The sequence below is a fragment of the Charadrius vociferus genome, unplaced genomic scaffold (assembly GCF_000708025.1).
Source record: "Charadrius vociferus isolate BGI_N301 unplaced genomic scaffold, ASM70802v2 scaffold45, whole genome shotgun sequence".
Lineage (NCBI taxonomy): Eukaryota > Metazoa > Chordata > Aves > Charadriiformes > Charadriidae > Charadrius > Charadrius vociferus.
The window spans coordinates 220,413-243,574 of NW_009648712.1; the positions used below are offsets into that span (position 1 = coordinate 220,413).

At 37.8% G+C, this 23,162-nt stretch overlaps 1 protein-coding gene across 1 annotated transcript in view; it reads right to left on the bottom strand.

Moving 5' to 3' along the window:
- Window positions 1–23,162, bottom strand: part of SMCHD1 (structural maintenance of chromosomes flexible hinge domain containing 1) — a 75,313-nt gene that overhangs the window by 5,486 nt on the left and 46,665 nt on the right. Inside the window, exons 31-44 of the mRNA XM_009886643.1 lie at window positions 22,637–22,716; window positions 21,025–21,182; window positions 16,567–16,682; window positions 16,063–16,124; window positions 12,912–12,999; window positions 12,371–12,502; window positions 9,483–9,641; window positions 6,321–6,447; window positions 6,035–6,154; window positions 4,555–4,640; window positions 3,371–3,493; window positions 2,911–3,101; window positions 1,973–2,082; window positions 782–852 (exon numbers count right to left, since the gene is read on the bottom strand). Of these exons, the coding sequence (XP_009884945.1) occupies window positions 782–852; window positions 1,973–2,082; window positions 2,911–3,101; window positions 3,371–3,493; window positions 4,555–4,640; window positions 6,035–6,154; window positions 6,321–6,447; window positions 9,483–9,641; window positions 12,371–12,502; window positions 12,912–12,999; window positions 16,063–16,124; window positions 16,567–16,682; window positions 21,025–21,182; window positions 22,637–22,716 (1,623 nt within the window). The remainder of the gene's footprint in view (window positions 1–781; window positions 853–1,972; window positions 2,083–2,910; window positions 3,102–3,370; window positions 3,494–4,554; window positions 4,641–6,034; window positions 6,155–6,320; window positions 6,448–9,482; window positions 9,642–12,370; window positions 12,503–12,911; window positions 13,000–16,062; window positions 16,125–16,566; window positions 16,683–21,024; window positions 21,183–22,636; window positions 22,717–23,162) is intronic.

Below are 23,162 nucleotides of genomic sequence, written 5' to 3' on the forward strand. Positions count from 1 at the left end.
AGCAATAGCCAATAAAAAAGGGAATGGAATCACCAAGTAAAAGAGCTGGTCAGGCCCACAGCACAGAGCAGGAAATCTGTGCTGAACAGAACACGCAACCAATTTTAGATGCTACCAGATGTTGCTTGTTAACTTGTTGTCTTAAGAACCACCCTGCAGTACAATTTCTTATACTTCTGGAGAGGCAAAAAAATAAGAATATCCAGCCCCAAGAGCTTAATGTTTCATCAGCACAGTTCTACATTCTTATGCCGAAGCATTATTTGAATTCTAACAACCTCATAAGCTGCAACAGAAAGCGCCCAGTGTCAGGACTTCCTCAGAGACTCTTGTCTGCTAAAATGCGTCCCATTACACCTAAATGAAATTGGCCACAGAAAGGTTTAGTAAGTTTCACATCAAGATCTTGGTCATTTAGTGGATCTGAAATTTCATCATGTGCCTCAGACTCCTGTGTGTTATTATACATACAAAGATTAGAAATGGACTGAAGAGTTTGCATTTAACACTAACAGCAAAACTATAAACGTTTGTCCTTGAAGACATGGTCCCATGCTTCATGACAACATTCACATGATGGAATTCGTTGAATGGAGGTAATTTTGTCAGTGCCAGTAATAAAGATTTCATTCCCTGAAGTGCACCGAGGCTTACAGACAATAAACACACTTACAGCTAACGCAGCTTTAATCTTAGCAAGTATTCTAGGTTTGTAATGTGTTACATATGTAGCTATGCAATGTATTTGTTTTAAAAAGTATCAAGAATAATTGAAACATACCTCTTTTCTGTAATGGTTGGCAGCATCCAAGTTATCTATAATGATAGTGTCACCCAAGAGCATCCCAAACACTGAAAAATATAATTTTTTTGAATCATGAAATTTCTCCGTAACAAAATAATTTGAGTTATGAAAAATCAATTTTGAGGCATCATTATTACAGCTTTTCAGACAACTGCAAGGGAAATAGCATGCTCATGATCTTTTTTTCAGTGAAATTTTATTCTGAGATTGATAAACACGCAATCTTCAGTTTTCATCAAAGAATTCATACAGAAAAAGAATTAGTATTATGGCATAATTGATTATTTCCACCAAAGCACTCTCTTGGTATTTTGTATTTACATTTATGAAGACACACATAATAAAATCCCAAGTCTTAGGAAATTATATAAATGATAATTTTTTTAAGTCCTCCTTGAATTGTGTTCTGTTTCTTAATAAGTTTCTTAATATTCAAGGGGTCATAAAAGAAAAAAAAAAAAGAACATTCACAGGCTGATGATCCAACTGAGTTTAAGACTTGTCTTCTGCTAATAAAAGACTGTTCTATACAAAGTCTAACTTGATGTAGCCTTGCATGAGATATGTCAAGCAATGTTATTTTTAAATTCCCCCATGGGACACGAGGAAGAATGTATAGTTAAAGTCTGACAGCATCTAACTTTCTGAAAATAAGCTGGACTAAAAAAAGGTTTTTTTACTAACAGTAGAGAGGAACATTTCAATACTGAGAAGTTACAGTTTGGTCTGAGCGTACGTAAATCTATGCACCACACATTTTTGAGAGGAAGAGGACTGGAAAAACGGCTTAAGAAAAGCAGTAACTTCTGCAATACGAAAATATAAAACTAATACCATGATTGTCAGGTTCTGCTTACATGAGCTTGGGAATAAGATAATGCTGCAATAATCTAATAAAGTAAAAAACTTCTAGTATATTTAGTAGAGAAAATAAAAATAAGACAAGCAGAAGACGGTGGTCATTGCTGAAATTTTCACAACTGGTGTTTGCAAATACTTAACGCTAATGTCATCATCGTCTTTTTACCAGCAGACCTCACAGGAATGTACACTGGTATTTGCAAATGTCTTAATGAAGATTACTGAATGGGTTATGATTTGAGATGCTTATGTACTTCATTTGTTAAAATGAAAGAAGTTATGAACAATTTCTTCAATGTCATTTACCTGTTTGACAATGCTCTACGTTATCTGGAAATGTTAACAGATCTCTGGCAAATACAGGATTTCCAATAGGTCTGAAGTAGATTTTTCCATTTCTTAAGTGAGGTAAAGGCCTAGTTAAAGAAAGGGGAGAGTGAGGGAGAAGAAAAAAAAGAGGAAAAAAGAAATTGTCCTTATTTCATTATTGCTTTTGACAATCTAGTGAGAAATCTCAAACTGAACTGAATGCATCTTAACGCTTCCCCATTAAGTGCTAAATGATCCTGATCCCAACATTATCTGAAATGCCAGATGCTGTAGTGAAACACTTAATTTATTATGAGACATATATCCAACAAATTCATATGACTAATTTTATGGACAAGTTTTAATACACTGTTTTATAAAAACTGGTATTTTGGACATTACAAATACATCGGCACATCACATCTTTTCTAGAAGGCATTCTTTATGATATTAGCAGTCATCTTCATAAGCAAATTATTTTGAGGCACAGAATTATTATATTTTCCTTTTTTTTCCCAGGAAACCAAAACAGCAGAATGAATTTCTATTACTTATAGATGATTTTAGGGAATGTACTCTGGAATTTTTTTTAAAAAAAATTTTAAAAAAGTTAGAATTTGATTTGAAGCACTAGAATTATTACAAAAAAAGTTCCTGCTCTAGAAAATACATAGAAGTGAAGAAAAAAAGGCGAATTGTCTTCTCTTTTTAATAGAAACTTCCTACTAAATAAAGAACAATGTGCAGCAGTTAAAGATAAAAAGCTACAATTTCAGCTAACATTTCAAGTGACTTTACTGTTGCTATAATTATGAAGCCAGAAATTTTATACTTCAACTATTTAATAGGAGTGAAGTTTAAAAAACAAATTAGAAAAAAGAAAAGCTGAAGTAGTATGTAATTCAAATGCAGACATTTCATTGCTTTTTCTCTACCTGTTCCAATCAGGGAGTGTCTTCTTATAAATAGAATCAAGGGGTAACACTTGTTGTCGACCTTGAGTTTCATCAAAAATAGAACGAGCGGCTTCAGTAGTCAGTGTGACTACGCAGTCCATGTCGCTTGCCAAATGCCAAGAGATAACTTTTGCTGCTTCGTTATCTTCAATTTGTGCTAAATGTGCAATCTGTACCAAAGATGTTAAAACAGTCAAAAAAGAAGTCAAGACCACCTCCCATTTTCATACTAATCACAGTCATCCTGACACTTCAATCAGACATTTAATTCCCCTGTTGATGTCTCTCTTAAAAGAGCTGGTCATCCGATGGGTTGAGAACACTATCTTCTTTTAATACTCCTCAAAAATTACTTGAGTATTCAGATGGCTAATCTTTCATCCCTACCACTTCCTGGAACTAACAAAACTCATTTGAGACTCTCTGAGAGAAAACTCACCTTGCCTAAAATATCCTGGTTGCCTTTTGGATAGTTTGGGAGGGTACAAGTTCGCCTTGGCTGTTTCATTACTGCTTCTTGATCCAACATCTTTTGTTTTATAAGAGAATCCACATACTGAAGCTGAGAATTAAAATGTAAAGTTAGCAAGCATATATCATTGGGCCGAGGTGCAGAAGTAGTTGCTTTACCTGTTGTCAATCGAGTTCCTAACAAAAAACTATTCAATAATCTGAAACAGACTCTGACTATATAGGGGACCACTGCATATATTCTCAGAGGAGCACAAAAGGAGGTACACTGCAATTGTGACTATGAACTGTTTTATTACTACTTTTTTTTTTTTTTTTTAAGAGACTTTCAGGGAGCTTTTCACAAAGAGCTACTAGAGCTTGATTAAAGCCAAAACTGAAGAAAGTTTAAATCAGTAGGAAAAGACAACCACAAACATACAAGAAGATACCATTTTAGAAGGGGACTATGTCCAGGCCAAAAAAATTTAGCCAGCAGGGGGAACTTGGGTATCATGATTGCAGAACATGTAAAATTTAATTTTACTGATTTATGATTAATGACTGTAACACTTGTTTTTATTTGATCTAAAGATAATTGATAATTTACATCTTTTTTTCCAAAATGTTTGTAGCTTGAAAATTTTATTTAAAATGTTTCTTTAAAATAGAACTAGATCTTTATGAGAAATTAGCAATAGGGTACATTGTCCTGAATCTTTCAAATTTACTTTTAAATCAATTTTGGCAGTAACATATTAATTACTCTAATTCTCCGAAAAGAAGTGCTTCCCTTTGGTCTACTTACACCAGAATACATCCAGTGTATACTGACCAGCCTGCAAAACCCCATTATTAAAACTAGTAGTACCAGTAACACAACTGGTAACCTTAGCAGAAAGGCAAAAATAAGATTAGGATAAAAAGTATTTTTTTTTATTTATTTCTCTAGAGGTTTCTTTAAGAGACAGTCACACTAACAGAACAGTAACAAAAAACCCTAAGTTTTGCATTGATCCACAAGTTTTCCTCATGGTTTCAAGTTTTCAGGGTTTCAGTAACAGGTGCGTGATTCAATATATACACCAGCGTGACTCAATAATGTTTATAATGATATCAATTTCATATTAAGATTAAATTTATTTTCAAAAATTTATGGAGTTTAGTGCTTACTGTATTTATCTGTGGTACTTCAATCTGGTGTTTTTTCAGTTCGTTCTTCAGGTGAGTCTCTCTTGTTTCAGCTTCTTTAACCTGACCTGAAACCAGTAAAATCAACACAGAGTAAGGAAATATTAGAAAGCAACAGAACGTTTCTTAGAACTTTTCAGAATTATGCTGCCCATGCCTGATGGTATCTACTTCTCAATTTCAACACAAAGTATAAGGATGTGTCCATGTGTCCACAAAGATCTTGCGATTTATCCAGCTTCTAAGCAATTTCAGCAGCTGCCATCTCCTTCACCTTCAGGAAGGAACAGGTCTACTCCTTACATCAGTCTGAGAAGGTGAGCTCCTTTTAATTTTTAATCCTCAATTATCTTTCCAAATGGTTCTCGAACAGGTGAAATTGCAAGAGGGAAAGGAAAAGTGGTAGGCGATACTACCCTCTTTTGTCTCTGATATGCAACACCAGTTTCTGACACTATTTCCTCAACTTCCATATGTGGACTGAAGTAATTTTGAAAATACATGAGTAAACAGGTGAATTGTTTCCCACTCTCTCTATTCAAACAGGTTTATATTTGGAAATATTATTTAAACATAAAGTGTAATGTTGTACTCTAACTCAGTCTCTTACAGATCTGCAAAAATCTGCAAATATGAAACAGAACTTTTTGTGTTTCACACTGGAATTCAGGAATTTGCATCCATAATAGAAACATGCAGTAAGCAAGTACCAGAAACATAGCTCTGTACTAAAACTGCAAGAAACACCAGCATGCTTTATTTACATTTAGTGATTACTTAAAATAAAAATTCATTATTATTATTATTATTATAATAAGAAGAAACCTTCTGATCCATAGACAGGATGATTCAAACAAAAAAAATAATGCAAAGAAAACATTTCCTTCCTCTCTCCCATTCCCATAAACAACACCCTCACAACTGCTCTGCTGTTTAACAGACTTTATAAAGGATTACATTTGCTGAAGAACACAGAGATAAACAATGAATAGCTACACAATACTTTTGAATAATGTACATAGGGTCAAATGTGTGTGTGTGTGAGGAAGTAACATTTTCAAAACATTAGACTAACTTTTTGAAAGAGTAGTTCATTCCCTAAAATTGTTTTTAGGCAACTGTCAAATTTCCAGCCGGATGAGCATTCACACATCCACTGCATAGATGGGAGTGCAAGGCAGTCACAGGAAAAAAGAATCAGACCACCAACTTCAATGTTTCATTTGTCCTTTTGACAGTTCCGACATCCTACCTCAAATCAAGACCCTTTTTAGGTAGATCCATCCAAATAACTAGACGCTCTCCAGCTAATGCAAAGATATACTCCCTTCTGCTCCCCTCTAATTACTGTACCTCATGATTTCAATACTGATTTTTCTCCCCCTCTCTATATTCTCAAAATTATTAAAGGGAAAAAAGCTTAATTCCCAGGAAATGTATTTATATATTTGACTGAACTTACATTTCATTTCAGTTACAAGCTGATTAGTAGTATCAAACCAATTTCTGTAAACACCTATGGACTGAGATAATTGGTCTCTCTCCCTTGTAAGTGTTGCCATCTGTTGCTGCTTCTTGAAATCTACAAAAATAAATATATATATTTTTAGAAGAAAATACAGTAACATAGTTGGTTTAAACATCAGCAAAAATCTATTAAGCTATTACACAGTTCTGAAAAAGTATTAAGGACCTAAAAATAGGTGGTTCTAAGGAAAAGCAAACATTTTAGAGTAACTGAAACATACCATTGTAAAACATAAAGGACAGACGGTATGGTTCCAAAGGTTTTTTCAAACCTGGCAGATCCGGTTCAAATACAAGAATATATTCAGTACTATCTCTTCCAGGACTATTTTCAGCCAGCACTAGATTCTAATAAAACAAACACACACGCATACATAAGATTATGTTCACACTTGAGGTAACACACAAAATAAAATAAACATTCTTCAAATACTAAATCTTATAAAGTTACCTAACATATGATGTCTATACAATATTAGTACAGTTTTAAGTATTTGCTTTGAAATGCCTTTAAACCTAACGAAAAGAAGTAATATATGAAGATCTAGCAGTAACTATTTCATTATTTAAGTATTAAGATTTTCATTTTACCTGTTTAAAGTGTCTTATTATTCTTGGCTATATATTTTATTTAAGAGACATATGCTTAGGAAAAATATTATCTGCACTGTTCCATAGGCAAGATTTCCTCAGATGCACCTCATTCAGCATGTGAGCAAATGCAAACGGAACATTAAAAAGAAAGACTCAATGCAGAAACACAGAGAAGGAAAACCAAACTATTCCCAGTGCTGAGTTAAAGTTACTGCCGTTACCATGGAAGTAGACAGCAGGTCCCAAATGAATGAACAATATATATCCAAACACTAACATGAACATCCCATTTCTTATCAATTCCTTATTGAAAAGACAAAAACTAAATCCTTTGCCTTTCTTTACAAAGGAAATAATACAAAACCATAAATAACGGCAAACAGAAATACAATTAGTATAGGTAATATCTAAATGTGCTGTTACGTTGGGAAAGGTATCATGCATAAAATGAATAATGCTTATAATAAAACTCATACTGTTTCCACCTTTAACATGTAGAAATTGCTACTCAACTGGCCAAATCAAGAGAGAGGTGGTTGCAGCCTAAAAGAAGAGATAGATATATAACCTTCAAAGATAGTCTTCATGACTTTGAAAAATATTGCAGCTACATATTTAATCAGGATAAGTCTGTAGTGGAAATATCTTTTCCCTAGAAAATTTATACTAATAAAAATCTAAGCATTTTCCTTCATTAAACAAGTTTAGTATTCTTGAACATCAGTTTAAAGGTAAACATGCCATATTACCCGCTTAATTACATTGATGCTAATTGCACATGTTTATATTTACAAACAAGATGGAACAATTTCAAGATATGAAAAAAACATTAGTGTGTCCCCTCCCCATTAGGGAGTCCTATGAAAAGTACCTTGCATCACAACAAATCCTTTCCACATGATTTTTGTGAGTTGTCTAAAGTATAAACTAGACAACTGAAAATTGCCCAAAGTGACCCTCTAACTGTTTGAAGATTTCCATACATTTCAGGCTAGTAAAACATGTGACAACCAGAGGAATCAAATGAAGTAGGGGTATACTTTTGCTCTGCAGTTTTTATATGATACTTCAGCAACTTTTAAAAAATACCTATATATACACCTATTTCACCATGTGAATAGTCCTATTGATGGAAGTTCCCGGTAGGCTTTTAAGAGGGAGATTGTGACCATTCCACTTGCAACAAATGTGTGGCTCTACACTGAACTGGGATTTTTTTGGTGTGTTTTGAACAGTTTCTGGTTTTCACAGAATCACGAAATTTTCAGAGTTGGATCTAGTCCAACTCCCCTGCTAAAGCAGGATTGCCTAGAGCACATTACTCAGGACTGCATCCAGGCGGGTCTTGAAAATCTCCAGAGAAGGGGACTCTACAACCTCCCTGGGCAGCCTGTGCCAGTGCTCTGGCACCCTAAACGTAAAGAAGTTTCTCCTTGTATTTGAACGGAACTTCCTATGTTCCAACTTGTGCCTGTTGCCCCTTGTCCTGTCACTGGGAACCACTGAAAAGAGTCTGGCTCCATCCTCCTTCAACCCACCCTTTAGATACTTGTACGCAATAATAAGGTCTCCCCTCAGCCTCCTCTTCTCCAGGCTAAAGAGTCCCAGCTCTCTCAGCCTTTCCTCATAAGGGAGATGCTCCAGTCCCTCAATCATCTTAGTTGCCCTACACTGGACTCTTTCCAGTAGTTCCCTGTCTCTCAAACCGGGGAGCCCAGCACTGGACACAGTATTCCAGTTATGGCCTCACCAGTGCAGAGTAGAGGGGGAGAATGACCTCCCTCGACCTACTGGCCACACTCTTCCCTATGCAGCCCAGGATTCCATTGGCCTTTTTGGCAACAAGGGCACATTGCTGGCTCATGGATAATTTACTATCTACAAGGACCCCCAGATCCTTCTCAGAACTGCTTCACAGCAGGTGCACCCCTAACCTATACTGGTGCCTGGCATTCTTCCTCCCCAGGTGCAGGTTTTGTGCATATGCACATTTTAACTTGTGTCTTTAATATTATACCTTGTAACAACTGTTACAACTGCAACTCATAGGTTTTAAAAATTCAATCTGTATTTGTTGAAGAAAAAGTGACTGTGATGATGTGACTACAATCTGCAGAACTTTTAGAGGTATGCATGATGCTACAGACAGAGATTCAAACTGAAACAAGGCAAGCATTTTTAACAGTTATGGGCACTAATGACTGAAATAAAGCGTGAAGAGAAGCGGTAGTTTTATCTTTAGTTCTTCAAATGAGGATAGGATGCCTTTCTGCAAAGTATATGTAAGCCCAGTTAACTTCACAAAAGGTAAAGATAACCTGGTAGAATTTAATTACATATGTATGAGAAGGTCAGACTAAATGAACTTATGATACTACAGCCAGATAGTATAGTTTTTATTTTACAAATAAAAATGTAAAATGTTGGTAATATTAATGGTTTAACGACAAATTGGTGAAGTGTTATTTACACGTGAAATTCAAATGAGGAAAAGACATCCTAGATCCCCCTGTATATCCCACTCCCTAACTGAGTTTCTGAATGTAGTTATAAACTTCCCTCGCTTGGCAAGGATAACCAGTTTAAAGTATGTCTTTCCTTCAGGTTTTCTGAAAAATCAGCAACTAAACAGAGAAAAAATAAATTTTTCGACTTATAAGTAAGGGAAGGCTACAATACACACTAACCCTCCACAAAACACGACAAGGTGCAAGATCGCCTTTGAAACTGTAGGAAGATAGGCCTTATTAGATCCACTGCTTACAGAGCTAACTGTGTACTTCCGTCACACTTACAATTGCAGCTGATCCTCTGTCAAATGGAAACTCAATTGTACTGACTTTCCCCTGAAACTGTGGGATCTCGATATCTTCATCTTCATTTGGGCTCTTAATTTTTGCTATTATTCTGCCAACTAGATCAATTCCAGTGTGGTTGTTGTATTCATCCTGTAAGTAAAAAAGAGAAAAAAAAGTTAATTTGGAACATGAAACAAAATAAGTAATCCATTTATATACTGCATTGGGTTTGTGTGGCAAGGTGCTGGGAGCAGGGGGGCTGCAGGGGCGACCTCCGTGAGGAGAGGCTGATGCCAGCCAGCTCCAACCGACTCATTGCAGGGTACGGCTAGGCCCCCAGCCAAAATGGTGGTTCCTCTGGGAGAGTGTATTTAAGAAAGAGTAAAAATGCACAGGCAAAGGAGAGAGGGAAAAACATAAAAATAAAAGAGAAACAGCAAAGGGAACACTGAGGCGAGAGAAGAAGGGCAGGGAGAGACACTCCAGGCGCTGGAGCAGAGATTCCCCTGCAGCCCGTGGGGAGGCTGTGGTGGAGCAGGTATTTCCCTGCGGCCCATGAAGGACCACGGTGGAGCAAATTATATCCACACAGCAGCCTGTGCCAGGACCCCACGCCAGAGCAGGTGGGTATTTCCTGTGGAGAGGGCCCATGCTGGAGCAGTTCATGAAGGACTGCAGCCCATGGCAGGACCCTCACTAGAGCAGGGAAACTGTGAGGAGGAAGGAGCAGCAGAGAGGAGCTTTTAGAGACTGACCGTGACCCCCATTACCCATCCCCCTGTACTTCCTGGGGAGAGGTAGAGGAGTCCAGAGCAAAGCTCAGCCTGGGAAAGGATGGGGCAGAAGGTGTTGCTTTACTTTTATTGTCTTTGTTTGTCACTACTCACATCTATTTTAAGTGGTGATAAATTAAATTAATTTTCCACAAGTTGAATCTGTTTTCCCCATGGCACTAACTGCCAAGTGATCTCCCTGTACCCCCATGAACATTCAAAGTTCAGGAAACCTCATTTTTTTTAATACAAGATTTCTAAGAGAAGCTGTCTTCAGGAAGAAAAAAAACATGGAGAAAAACATCTTGCTAGTGAGGAGCCTGGGAGCGGCATGCTGGTACCTGTGGGACAGTGTGGTAGTGAGGTCTTACAGTTGGCCATCTCAGCGGAGGTGGTGGATGGTGATCCATGCTAAGACACAAAAGTTGACAGGCTGATGACTATGGAAGCATCTGAGACTGACCTGGTGGGAATTAGGGCTTCTCCCTCCAAGAAGGCGGCAGGATCATTAGCCCAGCTGAAGTGCATCTGTACCAACGCATGCAGCATGGGCAACAAGCAGGAAGAACTGGAGGCCATTGTGCAGCAGGAAAACTATGATATAGTTGCCATCATGGAAACGTGGTGGGATGACTTGCATGACTGGAGCGCTGCAATTGATAGCTACCAACTTTTCAGAAGGGATAGGGAAGAAAGGAGAGGCGGTGGAGTGGCCCTCTATGTCAGAGGAAGATATGAATGTCTAATACTTAATGACAGTGATGATAAGGTCAAGTGTCTGTGGGTAACAATCAAGAGGAAGGCGAACAAGGCAGATACCGCAGTCCGATTTTGTTACAGACTGCCCAGTCAGGAAGATGAGGCTGACGAAATATTCTATAAGCAGATGGGAGAGGTTTCACGATCGCTACCTCTTGTTCTTGTGGGAGTATCTTACCCTCAGTAAGTTTGCAGACAACACCAAGATGGTTGGGAGTGTTGATCTGCTTGAGGGTAGGAAGGTTCTACAAAGGGATCTTGACAGGCTGGATTGATGGGCTGATGCCAATGGTATGAGGTTCAACAAAGCCAAGTGCTGAGTCCTGCACTTGTGTCACAACAACCCCATACAAAGCTACAGGCTTAGGGAGGAGTGGCTGAAAAGCTGCCCAGCAGAAAAGGACCTGGGAGTGTTGACTGACAGCCAGCTGAACATGAGCCAGCAGTGTGCCCAGGTGGCCAAGTAGGCCAACGGCAACCTGGACTGTATCAGGAACAGCGTGGGCAGCAGGACTAGAGGAGTGATTGTCCCACTGTACTTGGCACTGGTGAGGCTGCACCTTGAGTACTGTGTTCATTTTGGGCGCCGCAGCATAATAAGGACATTGAGGTGCTGGAGAGAGTCCAGAGAAGGGAAACAAAGCTGACGAAGGGTCTTGAGAATAAGTCTTATGAGCAGCGGCTGAGGGACTTGGGTTTGTTTAGTCTGAAGGAGGCTGAGGGGAGACCCTATTGCTCTCTACCTGAAAGGAGGTTGTAGAGAGGTGGGCACCAGTCTCTTCTCACAAGTTACAACTGATAGGTCAAGAGGAAATGGCATCAAGTTGTGCCAGGGAAGGTTTAGGTTAGACATTAGGAAAAACTTCTACACTAAAGGGTTACCAAAGACTGGACCAGGCTGCCCAGGGAAGTGGTTGAATCGCCATCCTCGAATGTATTTAGAAGCTGTCTAGATATGGTGCTCAGGGACATGGTTTAGAAGTGGGCCTGGTAGAGTTAGATTATGGTTGGACTTGATGATCTTAAAGTCTTTTTCCAGCCATAATGATTCTATGATCTGCTGTATATAGAAGTGTTTTCCCAGTATATCTATTCTTAAAACATTTTTTTTCCTGTGGCAACAAGAAATGGGTTTCAATTGACATGCCTGACAGCAAGTGTTTTAGTTTTGGTCATCTGTGTGTAAAGAAAACAAGATGCACCTGTCATACTGGAAATCACTGATTTACATCTTTTACGTGAAGTTAATCTGCAAAGAGATAGCAGCAATGCCTTACAGCAAAATTCAATGTATTTTTAGCAGTCATATATTTCCCCAATTATGATTTTGTATTAAAGTATAGTTACCATTACATGGAGGTATAAATCCTTGACCAGTGTACGGCTAGTAAGAGTTCGAACATTGGAAACTGCTGGAGTAGCTGGTAAAGAATCAGGTAACAAGCGTACAGGGTCATTAGGTACAACTTCAACTATAATCTAGCAGAAAAAGGAGGAAGAATAAAATAAAACAAAATAAAATAAAGACTGACATAATTCACTGCAATTCACCTCTACACATGGGTTGCTCAAAAAAATACTGAAACAAATCCATATGAAATTTACTGACAATCTTGAAATAAATTAGCATGACCATAAAACAGCTCTACCAGGTTGCAATTTATACACCTTTGATATTCCAGAAAATTTCTCAGTTATAAAAGCTAATAAAATCATATTTTGATAATCAACAGTTTGAAATCAGTAACTACCAAAAATAAAAATATAATTGTTTGTAAAGCTTGCAAGTGAAAGTATTTGTATTTTGAATCTACGAAGTATAATATTTCTCCCAGATGATTCTGTATTACATGTTCTTGGCTACATGTAATTAATTATAGATTCAAACCTGGTCACTGTTGAGCATATTTGTCTTATCCATTGCAAAGGTAAACTGGATACTGTAAGTGCCCACTCTCTCTGGAACCACTTTATCCCTAAATAAATCAAAAACCAAAACCAAGCAAAAGTGAGTCAATATTGAAGTGACAAGTATGTAAGCATGCAAGCAATTCCAATTCTGACTAGGCCTCCAAACTAGTTAGAGTCTTGTTAAGGCATGACGTATTTTAGTACTTCTCCATTGTACTCCTCCTTCAGCAAGAACACCATGAGAGTTTCCCAAGAGCTAGAAAAAGGCTTTTGGAAGCTTGGGTGAGGAAAGTCTCCTCCAAGAGTTTGTCTCAACTAGCTCACAGGAAGTTTGTTGTGGCCCTGTTATTCAGAAATCTGCAAGTCTACCTCATTTCACTTTCCATTCAATGATTTTTCATAAAACTACTGAAAGAGAGCACAGAAATGTTGAGATCTGCAACAACAAGAGTTTATCTCCACATTTAATAATTTGGCTTGAATTTACATTAAATCTGGGTAGCTAATTCCTTCTCTTACTCAGCAAGTGTACAAAGTTGGGTAACTTGGACCAGTGGCCAAGGCTGAGTATAGTGAGAGAGAAAAGAATTTTCATTCTACCTTACAGCATTACAGAGTACAGAATACTGGCAAAGAACCCCTAACATCAAAATCTAAAAGGCAGACAAACGCCTGCACGTCTGCTGCTATAAACAGAACTTCAACTAGCAAGGAAGGCCACACAACATCCAGAAGACTGCTGCAGTGTTTAACAAGAGATAGCACTGACTTCTGAATGCTTAGAAACTTCTGAGGAGATGCAAACAGTCTCTAAGCAACATACAGCATTTTATCTGTTTTGTCAATAACATTAAGCAATTTGTTTTGTCTGATTTTGTTTGGGAAGGAGTAAGATGCAAGATTCCCTGGAATGCTTAACTTGTAAAAAAATTAAAAATAATCCCAAAGCTTTACCTATTTCTAGAACAGGCCATGACTTTTCCTTTTTATATTTCATATAGAGAAGGAACAATTCTACCTCTTTTCTGCATTTTATCTAGGTTAAGTTTGAAAGTAGCATCTGCCTTGTCAAGATGCTTTTAAAAAAAAAGAGTTGTAAATAATCTGCTAAGGATCTCATGGCTCAACACCATCTAACTAGACATATGCTTTAGAAAAAGAAGAAATTGCACAATTGTTATGAAAGCTGTAAGACTGGGTAACAGCATCCATGTTACTGATTGACGTTAAATAGATGAAAACCACCTGTGACTGTGCCAAGGACAGGAAAACTTGAGAGAAACCAGGTGGTAGACAGTGGTGCCACAGACACTGGCAGCAATGAGTAATATGAACTTTCCTACAAGGGCTGCTAATGGGTAGTCTATACCTACTGTCCTTTCAAATTTTTCAAAAAGATTGGGAGTTTTAATTCTGGACATTTGTGGACAAGTAGTACTACAGGTACTAATGTCAAGATTGTAATAATTCCATATTCAACTCTGTATAGGTTAGTTTATATTAAACTGACAACCACAGTGCTTTTCACAGGAGAACATTTATTAGCATGGCTGCGCATTGGCACACTCATTCTAGTTTTCTTTTTCTGAAGGTACAAATGCATGATGCAGAGTGCCTTGTTTTGATCATGTTTTAGGGAGTCCTTATGTTTTAACTGCACATGTAACTAGGAGCTTCTCAGAAAGACCGAGGTCACAGAAATGAACCTCATACTTGGTGCAAGTCTGCAGTGATCCTTGGTTTCTGGAGAAGTTCATGCCATAACCTTGGGCTAGACATGCCGAAAGCTCTGCTCTGTTAAAAGCAAATCTGCACCCTAATTTGGGAGACTTCTGTTGCTATAGCTGCCAGACTAAGCCTTAGAATGCTTTGGAACCTTGAGTGCCTTCAAGGTAAAGACAGATCTTGGTAACGATACAAAAAGCCACGCTTCAATTGCTTTTTGAATTAGTTGTAATCTCTTAAATGAGAAAGGCTTCATATACAAATGTTGCTGTACACCATCTGAGAAACTAAAAAGACTGACTAAACAAGGTCATATCAACTGCTTTCCCTTATGGGATAGTCTCCTGGCTGGATATGACAGAGGGAATTACAGATGGAGGTACATTGGAGGCATTGTATATCATCAACCTGGGTCAGAACTCTGGATTTGAGCCTCGTCTAACTTGCTCCCAAGAAAAAAAGAAGTGTTGAAGACCTAATGCTACATCAAGGTCTTGAAAGCACATAGATTCCCAGAGACTACAAATTGCACGCCTGGCTTCCTGAACTCTATCATGCACCTTCAAAGGGAGGAGAGCCACAGCTGAGAGGCAAGTTAGGAAACTTCCCATCACATCTTAAAGTGCTGCTACTCAGATGCTCCTGGAATCCTGACATAGCGGAGCTGCAGCAGCCTCTGCTCCTCTGATGCAGGAACCAGAATCAGGCCTGCAACAGTGGTATCTGCTGCATTAAGGTGATCATAGAGTCTGCTTTCTAAAAGGAGAAGGAAAGTCTCTTCCTAGGAAGCAAGAGCTTGAATCAACAGCCAGTACCACAACTATTTAGCTGATCCCATAGCGTGCCTGCCAGGAATAGATGCAGAAAGAATGTGGCAGTCAAGCACCAGCTTTTAATGGGCTCCAGTTCTGCTGCCTGTCATCTAAGACATCACCTCTGAATAAGTAACCCATGGAAAGACCATTAAACTGACAGGGCCAAGGTCATGGTTCAGGGTTAGCATGCAGCTACAGAAGGTATTAAATCAGAGTTAAGTCCGCTTTGTCCAGCCTGCAATTCTGCAGCAGTTAAACGTAACATCGAAAAGAATTAAGGAATGTTACTAGACAACTGACAAGCAGATGATGTAGTCCCTTCATTGCTAGCATTTCTCATCATGTAATCTATTATCTTAGACTCCCCTCTTCTCTACTCTCAGATTAAACAAATATAAAATGTACATAGGGAAGAATTCAATCCTCATGTTCATCGCATCTTGATAATATCTTTTACTATGTTGTAGCACTGTATCATACTAATTCTATAAGATTGTTAATATCAAAATCTAAAACTCGTTTCTATTTCAAACTCTGTATACTGTACAGTACATTGCATCAGTAATTATAAAATACATGCTTCCATACCTGAAGTAAAAGAAGCCATCTTCCTTGTCATCCTTCACTTTACTACAGCTAAATGTTGTAACCTGAAAACACAGATGCAAAAAAATTTAATGCAGTATACTGGAAGTTAAAGTACCTTACTTGTAATATGCTATTGAGTCTTAATGATTTGCAGTACTGATAGCATACAGTAATTCAATGATATATATATATATATAATTTATCCTTAATTCTCGGAGTCTTTGCAAATTTCAGGGTAGCAACTTTTAATAGTCTCCATGCTATTAGTTAGCTTCTGCAGAGCAGTCGCATTTTTGTCCTTACTGTAGTCTTGACATTTGAACAGTCTGACAACTTGTAACAGGACAGATAGTGATAAACAAATATGATTGATATGTAATAGTTGTTTAAAATCTACAACAGAATATTGATCCAAGTTAAACGAATGAAAGTTTCTAATGCAAGTGTGTTTGTCCTATGCTGGCATTCTGATACCCATTTTGAAAACACATTTTGATAACTTACATCAATTGGTATCCCAGTTCCGCTGCTCTGTGCTTCCCACATTTTCATAGAAATCCGTGCTGGATTAATATTTTTAATAATGTTATCATCTTCAGAAAGAACACTGACCATAAAATCTATAGAATAAAAACCAACATTTTTTTCAGGATTATTTTTATTCAGAATTAAGAAGACCAAACTCCACGAATTTCTGTGTCTCCCTCATACCTAGAGGAAAAACACACAAAACCCACATTCCAAATAGAACCCAAACAACAAAAAATTTAAAAACAAATGCAAAAAACACTCCTACTTTACCCAATGACTGCTTTAAAAAAAAAAACCACTCAAATTTCAAGTTTGCCTTTCCCAGATTCTCAACAAAATAGCAAGCCAGGCTTCTTCTTGCTATCAGGAAAGCACAATCATTAGCTAATTAAGGAGCTGATTCTTCTTTCAAGCACAAAAAATCCAGATGTCCCTCTTTCTTCCAAGTGCTTTAGCCACTAAACTACTGGAGAGAAAGGCACAGTAGTTGGAAAAAGACTGTACAAACGCCACTACCATTTTCCCCATCTATTAGCCACACTGTAATAAAATGAAGGACTCAGGCTATGAATCCGAAGCTGAGTTTGGCTACTTCTTACAGCCTAATATCACATACTTAAATCTGTTAGAAGTAGGAGACAGGGACATGTTTCAGGGTACAGTGAACAGCTACAAAGATAATTAGGGGATTGGAACATCCTTCTTACGAGAAAGGCTGAGGGACTTTGGTCTTTTTAGTCTGAAGAAGAGAAGACTGAGGGGGGATCTTATCAATGCTTACAAATACTTAAAGGGAGGGTGCCAGGGGGATGGGAACAGTCATTTTTCAGTGGTGCCCAGTGACAGGACAACAGGTAACAGGCACAAACTTGAACATAGGAAGTTTCACCTAAACATGAGGAAGAACTTTACTTTTGAGGGTGGCAGACCACTGGAACAGGCTGCCCAGAGAGGTGGTGGAGTCTCTGACTCTGGAGACATTCAAAACCCACCTGCACACCATCCTGTGCAACCTGCTGCAGATGTACCTGCTCTGGCAGGGGGTTGGTTGGTCCCTTCCAACCCCTACCATTCTGTGATCTGTGACTGGTTCTGCAGTCAAAATACTTGTCATTTTATATACCAATCTGAAAACATCAGCTTTTCCTATATATTCCATAGAAAGTTCAGTGGTCTCAAGGAAGTGGAATCCAAGCCAGAATAAAGCTACGCTTCTTCTACTTGAAAATGTGGACTAAGCACTTCGACACTATAGTTACAGGTGGATTTCATGCACGTAATTGAAACTGCACTGTTCATGTAGAACTGAATTTTGCACTTTAAGGAAGGACTGTGCTTTGATGTGTATGAAAAATTCAGGTATGACTTCCACCAAGACTACAGTGCCTGGCCTCAGGTGTACCCAAGTTCACCAGTAAATCCAATAATCAGGATGCTAATTAAATATGGGGCTGTTAATAAGGAATTTGATATCTAATTTTACATCAAAATTTAATATCATATATACTGGTATCTCCTGAAGAAGCTGTTTAATTCTCTTCCTCTCTCAAAACCTGATGATTTATACTACACACTACATTTGAAAAAGGTCTATTTGGCAGGGGGGTTGGAGCTAGATGATCTTTATAGGTCCTTTCCCACCCAAACCACTCTGTGATTCTGATTCTATACTATGCTTCCTCTAGACAAAACTAAAATACCTTGTGAATTTAGTTAAGTTCATAACACTGTATGGAGTATTTTAAAGAACAAAACCCTCTTTCATAAAAATTTTGGCTCATCGAGTTATGATAGTATAATTACTGTCTTTGAATATGAACCTTCTTTGGTCAAGAAACAAGCCCACATACCACAGACTTCATATTTGAGGGAGGTATACTGCTTCTCAACTCCTAGTACTACAAATAAATCCTTTTTGTTCTAGATTTTGAGTAAACATTGCAGGTATTTCATTCAGGCTTGGCATACAACAAATGGATTTGTATGAAGCAGATTTTCTGATTTTTTTGACACCTTTGAGAGATGTTTATCATCTGGGAATCTGGAAGTATTTACAAAGGAGTACAGGGAATAGGCGGAAAAAATTCGGATACTTGCACTGAAATCACACTGTGAAACAGCAACAGAACTGAAAATGCTCCTTAGACAACTTTTTTTGGCATTAAGTCCACCTAAAGGCATGGAAAAGACTGAAGAATAGAAGGACAGTGTCCTGTAACAGCTCACTTTAAGAGCCTTTGGTTAAGGAACTTGCCAAAAGCTCTCTAAGAAAACAAGTACTCTATATCAGCAGGATTACTCATATTCACACAGCTGTCAAATCCTTCAAACACATTTGCAAGGTACCATTTTCCTGTACAGAAGTCATGTAGTTCCCAACCTCCTCCCATTTCTACATTCATCCATGTACCAACTTAATTATATTATTTATGTACCTTCCAACAACTGCCCAGTACTGAGAACATATCTACTGATCAGAAGTTTCCCTGATCTCTCCTGAAACTTTTTGAAATGTGCATCAAATTTGCCACCTTAATTTATTCCTTTCAAATAAAGGCCAAACTAAATAGGATTAGCACATCAGAGTTAGTAACTTAGCAATTTCATGCCTAAATTACTTTATAGTTCTTAAGTGAATACTATCAAGAATAGGAAATTTGTTAGTATTTACTTAATCAAATGGGTCTAGAAGTCATCTACCAAAGATTCAAATGTGATTTTTTAACTTTTTTTTTTTTTTTTAAAAAAAAACAAGGATCAGATCAAATGTGAAAAAAAATAGTTTGGAAACTACCTTGCTCTCCTTCACAGGTACCGCTGACAAAATACAGCAGGCTTCCCAAGTCTCAAATCATAGAGTCATAGAATGGTTTAGGTTGGAAAGGACCTTAAAGATCATCGAGTTCCAACCCCCCTGCCATAGACAGGGACACCTCCCACTAGACCAGGTTGCCCAAGGCCACATCCAGCCTGGCCTTGACCACCTCCAGGGGTGGGGCCTCAACCTCTCTGGGCAACCTGTTCCATGCCTTACAACCCTCAAGGTAAAAAACTTCTTCCTAATGTTTAATCTAAACCTGTCCTCTTCCAGTTTATAGCCATTCCCCCTTGTCCTATCAGTACACGCCCTAGTAAAAAGTCCTTCCCCAGCTCTCCTGGAGGCCCCCTTTAGGTACTGGAAGGCCGCAATAAGATCTCCCCGGAGCCTTCTCCTCTCCAGGCTGAACAGCCCCAACTCTCTCAGCCTCTCCTCATAGGTGAGATGCTCCAGCCCTTGGATCATCCTCGTGGCTCTCCTCCGGACATGCTCCAGCAGGTCCATGTCCTTCTTATGCTGGGGACTCCAGAGCTGGATGCAGTACTCCAGGTGGGGTCTCACGAGAGCGGAGTAGAGGGGCAGAATCACCTCCTTTGACCTGCTGGCCACACATGTTTTTCATTTTTTAATTTCTTTTTTTGCCTTCCTAAATATGGTATTCTATTTAAAGTGACAGAATCTACTAGCTTTCTATTTAACTTATTCAGACAAAACTTCAGCGTTCTGAGGAGTATCTTTGCACTGTGGTTCCATAGTGCAAATTGTGTTACTTCAAATTAAAGACAAAAATTTTTGGGAAGAAGGGCTAGTAAATGTGTACACTTCACTAGCAAATTCAAGAACCACGTTGCCCATGGTTATCGTAAAGACGACTTATTTCCTGAATTAATGGAATTAGTTAGTATAGGTCTCTCATTCATGCTGAGGTTGCCTTACAGGAAAAAGCAAAGGTTTCAAATTCTGTTTTGCTTTTAGCAAAAGACGTTTCCTTATGGTCATAACATGTTCTTCTTTATCTGTTTTCCTTATTGTGAATACTACTGGGATACAAAACATGAGACGTATTTTTTTTTCTTTTATGACTCAGCAGCCTTAGTTAGAAAGCAAGGATCATCCTTTTGTGAGAGAATACAGCAAGTGAGAAGAATACTTTGTACTGTCCCTGGCATACTTATGATCACTTTTTGGTTCCCCTTGGCTCACCGTTGGCCTAATTTCATAGCCATTTCCTTTGTTACTATTCCATAGAAAATGAGATGAGGAAAAGCATGCACGAACTAGCTCAAGATCATCTTTGGGGAAGATAAAAAATGGAAATAGGGTATTTCACTAAGGACAGAGAAGAGATTTTGTAGTTTTACCATTTATAGACAAAGCCAATATTTTGGAACAAATAAATAAGAGGTCTTTTGAAATGCTTTCCAAAGATGATGTACATATCTTTTCTTTCCAGGTGTTACAGACGTCTCAGATATGGCTGTTACAAAGTACTGAGACAAAACAGACAAAAAAAAAAAGTAAGAAAATACACCAGGAGAATCATCAAAATAGTTTTTCATATGTTTACAAAGCTCTTGAGTGATTGGTTTCTACCAAAGAATCCTTATACTTACCAGGGAAGGTACCTCCTGCTGGAAAAGAAGCATTTTTGTCATATTTAACATTCAAGCGGACAGGTTTCTCAGGATCAGGCAGGACATTGAATGTGATTATAGGACAATCTAGTGTGGTCTTGTTGTACAAGGCTTTAAGCTGTAAAGTGTGCTCTCCCCTGAAATATACAGAAATCATAAAAACTGTTATATCTCTTCTCAAAAGACAATTTGCAATACACTTCAAGTCTGAATCATGTACATGAAAGCATGATAAAAAAAATCTAAAAAGTTATTACATAGGAAAGGGAAGAAAAAAATGGAAGTGTTAATGCAAAGTTAAGACAAGTAAAATAATAAGCTTAAGATAGTCTTAAGATACTAGCTTATTAAATTTAATTTTTCTTGAATACTCATTAGCTTGATCACGTTCCATTGCCTGTCTGTAAGACACCAGCAACTACAGCTTTAAGTTGCAGAAGACAGTAAGGTGGAAAGCAAACACAGCTAATTAAAATACTGTCTAAGGAGCGTTGTACTTTGACTGTTTCCAGTGTGAATCTGCTTACAACTCACATCTAGCAAAGTGCATTGCAAGTATAAAATGACTTCATAGCTATAGAATAACTTTTTTCTTTTTACAGTATTAAAAACTTGAAATTTAAGTTTTTTAACCGAAGTGGGAATATGGTATTTAACTGCATAGAGACTGTACTCCCCAGCAGCTTTTGATTATGCTATGAAACGCAGAATGTTACCCTTGAGCACATTCTTCTACCAAGATGCAGGCATCATAAATACACTGAGCACTATCAATAGCATTTAAAATACATTTTCTTCCAAATGCAAAAAAAAATACTATGGTTCAAGTCCTGCAGGCATGAATGCAAAAAATGTTCAGAAGTTTAAGAACAAGCACTTATTGCTAGCTTCTAAGCTACCTAAAGCCAACCTAGTCTTGCAAGAAAAGCTCAGGGATAGAGGGAGTGGGTAGCACAACTGTGAACATGAGGAAGATATAGAAACAATGAATTTGAAAAGTCAGATGGGACATGAGTGTAAGGGGAGCCAGGGTGACTGACATGAAGAAGCAGGAGCCACAGCACACATCTGCAGGAAGTAAGACTTCCACTAGTTCTATTGCAAATAAGAAAAAATAAATAAATATATTTAAGATCCTTTTGGACACTTCACCTAAACCTTTAAAACAATGGATAGCACTCAGAGGAAGCGGGGTTTCAACCCTCCTAAACTGTGTTCCTAGCGTCTGGACCTGGTCACCCTAAGCCTGTACATTCAAACATTTTAAGTGGTTTATGCAACCATCTGCACTAGGTACAGGTTGACAATTATAAGCTGCGTTTTACCATGACCAGAAAAAACAGGATTCAGAAAATCAGAGCAGCAACTCCTCAAAAGACCGAAGGAAGCTGCTATTGAATTCTTTTTCGGTAAAGCGCTTAATTTCTTAAAGCTCACTATCTGGCCTTCCACCAGCATGCAAGGAATAAATGTTTGACCTTAACTCTAGATTAATTCTTGGTATGTACTTTATGAAATGCGCAGCTTAAATACATCTAGCAAGCGACATTTCCGAATTCAAGTTTTTTTTCATATAGTTTTCACTACTTACCTAGGTGCATGAACACTAATAACTCCCAGGTTAGCCCTACCATTTTCACCTGTTTTATGTTGCTGGTTTGAAGGAAGAATCTGTCAAAAAAAAAATTTTTTATTCTTTCAGTGACACAGAATGAATATCAAATCTTCGAACAAAATGTGTATCTTATTTGCCTGCGTACTGTCTTTCCATTTGAGCAATAGCTTCTTTGTAATTTTGCACGCTAAATTAGGGAAATATACAATGCTACAAATACAATATTAAGAGGTTTCAGAATTTTCTCAGCTTCTGAATACAATCGCTTTATCTGAACTAGGATTTTTTTGTTCATTAATATGTTCAAATATTTGTTAGTGTTATTTTTTTAATTGCTACTAATGCAATCATGTCATCCATAGCACACTTTAACTTGAATGTATTTTCAGATTCTAAAACCTCCTACAAACTATTTATTCCCTTTACCAGTGTTTCTCCAGTATGCACAGAGATTCCCAGGTAGCAAAAATTAAAGAACTATACAACTGGAGTAAAAACAACT